We start from the raw sequence: 6,265 nt of genomic DNA on the forward strand, positions 1-6,265 counted from the left end.
ATTGTGCTACTCAATAAATAATTCACATTTGCTCATTAAAATACTTAACCCATCTTTGTCAGGTTTGTCATGGCATAAAAAGGTAAGTATCTCACATTATAAACAAGAAGACTGAGTCATGAAAAGATTACAATTCTATCACCCTTTCGTCGTTTGTGGTACTTTTGTGATTTACAAGTAAAATGCAGACCTTCTGATTCCTGAGCCAGTGTTTCAGCCACAAGAAAGCACCACTGCTCTTGGAGAACACAGCGGATGCCCCACATACAAAGAAAACAGGCTGCCATCTACCCACTGAAACTTCACAATATTCTTGAGTATTCCAGACTCTTGAAAGCAACCTCCACATTGTACTCTAGGGTTTAAAACATCTGAAATGTATCACCCAGCAGCCTGCAGAATAGGTTCATACTCAGTGATACATGATGTTGCCGACATTCCTCAGCCAATTAGAATTCCTTTCAGCTGCAATGGAGGTGCACACAGCTGGAACTGCAGCACAGGGCACAGCAGCAGACACACTGATTGTACATTGCTTAAGCCTTATTTTAAAACAATAAAAGGTTTTCTCCTCAATCCAGAAATGTGGAAACAACATTCCACTTCGTTTAAATGTCTAAATGGATTAAATTGCATCTAGACGCAACAGTAATTCTAACATTTTAAAAAGATGTGCTTGATCCATGAGGCTATGTGCTTTTGTTTTTAAAACATAGCTCTCTGTTAACTAGAAAGGTCGTAGGGACTTTAGTCAGCTACAGTACTAGGGACAACAAGCAAATTTAAATTGAGGATTTTCTCTGGATAAAATTCCCTTACAAAACAACAAACTAAAAAAAAAAAAAAAAAAAAAAAACCTAACCAGTAGTTTTAAGCTATTCAGTGACAAAAACAGATGTCTTAAATTCTTTAGCTGTTTAAAAATATTTAACCTTCAAAATGGTTTTGAAATTACAAAAATTTAGTCCAAGGGAGAACACAGTACTAAAATTAGGCTTTCACAACCAGAAAAGTCAAAGGACTATGAAAATATTTCATCCATCTAAGTTTTTGGACCACTTCATATAATGAAATGCACAATTTGGCTATTTTAACCAGTATGCACAAATGTGTCAACAAAACAACCAGTCTGGTTAACTGGATCATTGCTGAAATCAATCTATCTAATCTATCTCTCCCCAACAACCTCATGAGAAAACACTTCACAAGTAACTTCAGAAACTCTTCAGTTGAACCAAGAAAATAAAATTTTGTATGGGAAAAAAAAAATCTAGTTCATGGAAATAACTTTTGTGGTTGCAAAAACAAGAGCTGTGAACTCTGACATACTTAAAGTAAAAAAATTCTAGTTTAATGGATCACAACTACTTTTACTATACAACTAAAGTATATGAAAAATATCTAAAGTCCTCCTGTACTTTCCTAAATTTGAGGTGGCCCCTAAAAACAAACAGAAAAAAAGTCATGCAAACAGAGATGCAGAGGATGGCTAAAAACTGATCATTTATTCCATGTTATGACAGTTACCTGCTTTGGTAAGTGGCTTCTTTGCTGGTAAAAATTGAAGTCAGCACCCTTAACAGTTTCCTTTACAGTTTCCTTCATCTTTCTTAAGAGAAACTTACTACTTGAATCAATTATGTCACAGAACTGTTACTAATTAATTGAAACTATTAGCACCTGTTACTTTAACTATTTTTGCTCCAAGTTACATCATGCAAATGCCAAAATACAAGTTGGCCTTACATCGCATGTACTCCAACTTTTAAAATAGCTGTATATCTCAATATGCAGTCAAGAGAGGTCTTTTTTCCCCTTTACACAGAATTAGAATTTCTCTTTACAATGCAGTAATGCTCCAAAACATACAACACACAAGCAGATCTCAGAATTTCAAGGCATAAAAACATCAAAAAAAGCTTTGGCATTTGATATTTGGACTAACTGGTTAACATCAGCACAAATTTTTGTGTGTGTGTGTGTGTCTTTTTCGTTTTTATCGGTACCAGGGATCGAACTCACGACTGCCTGCTTGCAAAGCAGGCGCTTATGCCGCTGAGCTAAATCCCCAGCCCCAAAAATTTAATTTTTTTAAAGAGCACCATGGAACCCTTAGAGCTTAAAATTCAATTTTTTTTTTTACCCAAAATGGCCTAAATAGTGTATTGGGAATTCATTTGTGTACCATGTAAGAACAAAGTTTTTACACATTCTGCTTAAATTTTAAATCAAAATGTTGCCCAAAGTGTTTGCTCTGCCAATAAACTCCAAGATATCCACAAGATAGTGCTCTTTAACAAAGATCATTTGATTTTGCACATCTTATGTTCCCCTACATCTAATGAACTGTATTTCTATTAAAATGCCACAAAGACATTTACTAACATTATTTTAAATATAAAGTCTCTGACAGTCTCCCACTGTTCAGACCAGAATTTCCAAAACAGTTCAATATATTAGCCAATTTTCTAAAACAAAAGGACCCCAGGGTAAGAAAAAGAAATCCATAAATGTAATCAATACATAAAATTAATGTTTAGCATAAATCTACACAAGTGCAGGCATCGTGGCTCACTCCTGCAATACCGGTACTTGGGAGGATAAAGCAGGAGAATCATCTCGAGTTTGAGGCCAGCCTGGGCTACACAGTGAGTTCAAGGCCAGCCTGCAATACATAGTGAAACTTTGTCTTAACAAAAAAAACAAACCAAAAAACCAACAACCAAACAATAACCAAAAACAACAATTAAAAAGAAATCTATACAAGTACGTACTTTAACACAAATCTCTGAATATTGCATCAGGATTGAGAACATCAGAAACTGTACACACCCAAAAGTAATATAGGTGGGTAACCAAATTGACATACCCTGTGAGAAGGAGGATCAAGGAGTGTTAATAAGGTTGGAAGTCTCTTTTGATACATAAGGAAACTGAGTCCTAAACGTTTAAATAATTGATTCCAGACCATGCAGTTAATGATAGATCTGACCAATCTGAGCCTCCTAAATTAAATCTAATGCTCTATTCAACCTAAATATACTAGTGGGCCATAAAATTCTAAATGTTCTTTAATAAAACTCAAAAGTCGTCAATGTCCTCATATTGCGGTAGTCTTTAATAGTTACGAGTATCCTTAATTTTTAAGCCATTTTTTTCAAATATCAAACATGAAAATAAACTCTGAAACTCTGTAACAGAAGTATTAAAGTTTTGAAAGATTGCTACCTACAGATTCAAATTTCCTTAACAACCATTCAGATGAAGCCAAATCTAACTCTTATTTTTTTTCCCTAATCTTTAACAACTATCTAGTTCCAATTCCTACATATTTTCTCAGGGGACAACCAGCATCAGGTAGACCCAATTGCCTCTAAACTTCCAACCTACCATAAGATGATCACACTCACAAATCCTTTCAGACCATTAATAACACTTACTAGGGGAAAAGGAACAAGTGTTTCAGAAAGAACACTCATCACCTCAGCTCTCGGAATCAAAGGCCTCAACCCCAAAATAAAACATTTCTACATTAATAATATCTAGATTAAAAAACTAAACTCTCCCTTTCACTAGTAAAAGGCCTACACCAGCCAACGAGGTAATTATATATATAGGAATTTTATATATATGACACAAAACATAAAACATATTACTTCTAAAGCATTCTTCCCAAATCAGTTACTTCTGCTGTTTACAAGAAAACTAAAACCAATCTGATGTCAACTAAAGATTACACTGTAAATCAGAATCAAAGTTGTCAGTAAAATTTAGCAAGTACTGTAATGTCAAAAAATGTGACTTTTACTGTAACCACAAAAATAACAGTGTAAATACCGTAACTAATAAGAAGTGTTTCCTCTCCCTGGTGTAAACGAGTGTTTCTCCAAAAGGAAAGGTCCTGGGGATATACCTTTTCCTTTTTCAAAACCAAGATCTGAGTTTAAGTCCAAATTGTTATCTGATCTGTCATATTTATAACAAAAAAAAACTTTTTTTCTTAAAAACAGGCCATGCAACCACAGACTTTCAAAATAAATTTCGGTTTGAAAAATATTATCTATTCTTTTCATGGATTTTGTCTACGACTGCCATAAAATGTACAAAATGCTCACTATGTCTTTGAAAGGCCCCCAAGTTTGGAGTCCTCACATCTGGTTACTGAGCAGAAAAATCCAAGGGAAAATCCCTAACAGGCCTTATACTTAACTTTTTCTTTTTTCAGAGTTGGAAATATTCGAGTTTGGAAAGTCCCAGAGCAGAGCGGTATCTGCACCACTAAAATCCAGCCTTGGGGTGAATTTAAACTGATAGGGCCCGGCCTACAAGAGCAGCAGCCTTATAGCTGGTACGGAGCAAAGCAGAAGGTGAAAATCAGTGGATCGAAGGAAGCAGGGGCTGCCACAAGGAACAGCTGGCATCCCCACGTCCCAACCCACCCACTGCACCGCAGGCCCCCAGCAGAGCTTCGCGCTCATCCTGGAAGGTGGCACTACAGAGCCACCTAGGAAAGATGGGCAATTCATTGCGGCTAAGTGAGACCGAATCAGCAAGCCCTACAAGGTGCAGCTGCCACACAGCTTGAAGGGAGTGTTGGGGTGGGGGTGGGAGTTCGCACCTAACAGGGCTCAAGGGTGTCCTGCGAGCGTAATGGCCAAGTGCAGGGCACAAGAGGAAAGAAGTCAGGAAGCACAGCCCAGAGTAGACAGCGGTCTGGCTCGAGAGAGAACGGAAGTGGACGAGACTGGAGAGGTCTGGGCCAGGGGGAAGCGAGAACACGGCTGGGAGACAGTGGCTCCTGGAAAGACTCCGGGAATTCGGGGGAAGAAGGAAAGAAAGGGTGGAGGCCGCGAGACAGGGAGAGGCAAGGGAGCCGAGCTGGAAGATAAGCGGGGGCGGGGCTAGGTGGGAGTTGTGGGCGGGGCTTAGGCAAAATGAGGGGGCGGGGCCATGGGGGGAAAGAAGGAGGCTGGGAGGGGGGCAAGGAGAGAATGGAGAGGAGGGGGCGAGAAGGAGGTGTGAGGGGGAATGGACAAGGTGGGGAGACACAGGGGACCAGAAGAGAGAAGCCGGGAAAGGGGAAACCAAAGCAGGATGGTGGGGCTACAGGAAGGGTAACAACGCGGAGAGGGGGGTACCAGGAGGGGAAGTAGAGACCAAGCTGGGGAAGCAGGAGGGAAGGAAGCAAGAAAGAGGTCTGGAAGATATCGAGCAGCGCGGGTAAGGGACCAGAAGAGGCAGGTGGGGGGTGCGAGGGGCGGAGGCAGGGCTGGAGAAGTGGAGGGTCGGGGGAGAAGAAGGGGAGCTAGGGCCAGGATGGAGGGAGTAAAAATGGGGGCCACCCGAGGGTAGAGCCGGGGGCAACTGGGGGGCTGGAGGGGCGGGGCCGGGAGAGGGGGGCGGGGCCGGCGGGAGCCGCGAGGGGTGCGCGCGAAGGGGGGTGACGGGGTCCCGGGACAACGCCAGTGCGGGGGACACTTCCAAGGGCGCCCCGCGGGAGAGATGAGATGGCGAGGGGCGAGGGGCGCCGGAGGGCAGAGGGCCTCTGCCAGCCGTACCTGTCAGGCGGATCTTAATGCTGGAGCCGTTCCTGCGCGTCCCGGGGTTCGACATCTCCCGCCAACGATCCGGTAGCCGCGGATCCAGCGCCGCCGCCGCCCCCCGGCCCGGCCCAGCCCCGCCGCCACTGCCTCAAGGTTACGGCTCTGGGCTGGGCGCCGGGGTCCGAGCCGGGACACGAACTCTGCGGCCCAGGCGTCTGGGCGACGGACGGTGGTCGACCAAGGCGGTCGGCGCTCGACCCGACGCCCCGACCCTTGCTCCAGCCAGCGGAGCCCAGCCGCGAGTCGCCGCTGCCGCCGCCTCCAAGTCTCACAGCCGGACGCTCGCCGCCCTCGCTGCTTCCGCCGCTGCCGCCGCCTCCCGGAGCTGCGCGCGCGCTCGCTGCTGTGCCGGCCCGGCCCTGCGCGCGCCCGCGCGTGCGTGCGCGCCCCCGAGGAGTACGTCGGGGAGGGGCGGGCCCGTTACGTCTCCCACCTCCCTGCCCGCCTGGTGTGCGCGGGGCCTGCAGCTAGTGCGCTGGGGCTTAGTCCCTGTTCTGCCCGCGCCTGACGGGAAGCCAAGAGGAGTTAAAGCGAAGCGAGTTTCACCCGACCTACTGCTATGTTCTCCGAGCGAACCAATTTACAGATGAAGACTTTAAGGTTCAGCAAACGGAATTGCTTTTCCAGGTCTCTGACCTCCTGGGAAGCCGTGGAAAGGGTTT

General features: G+C 44.5%; 1 protein-coding gene across 3 annotated transcripts in view; it reads right to left on the bottom strand.

The window, feature by feature from the left end:
• Positions 1 to 5,949, bottom strand: part of Smurf1 (SMAD specific E3 ubiquitin protein ligase 1) — a 114,766-nt gene extending 108,817 nt beyond the window's left edge. Inside the window, exon 1 of one of the 3 annotated variants that reach the window (XM_003469885.5) lies at positions 5,559 to 5,949. In XM_003469885.5, coding sequence (XP_003469933.2) covers positions 5,559 to 5,613 — 55 coding nt within the window. In that variant the 5' untranslated portion in view covers positions 5,614 to 5,949. The remainder of the gene's footprint in view (positions 1 to 5,558) is intronic. The other 2 variants (XM_013152712.3, XM_013152711.3) reach the window with 2 other exon arrangements.
• Positions 5,950 to 6,265: the final 316 nt, after the last annotated feature.

This window comes from Cavia porcellus, unplaced genomic scaffold (genome assembly GCF_034190915.1).
Source record: "Cavia porcellus strain 051 isolate PalLab524CR breed Dunkin Hartley unplaced genomic scaffold, mCavPor4.1 scaffold_23, whole genome shotgun sequence".
NCBI classification, from domain to species: domain Eukaryota; kingdom Metazoa; phylum Chordata; class Mammalia; order Rodentia; family Caviidae; genus Cavia; species Cavia porcellus.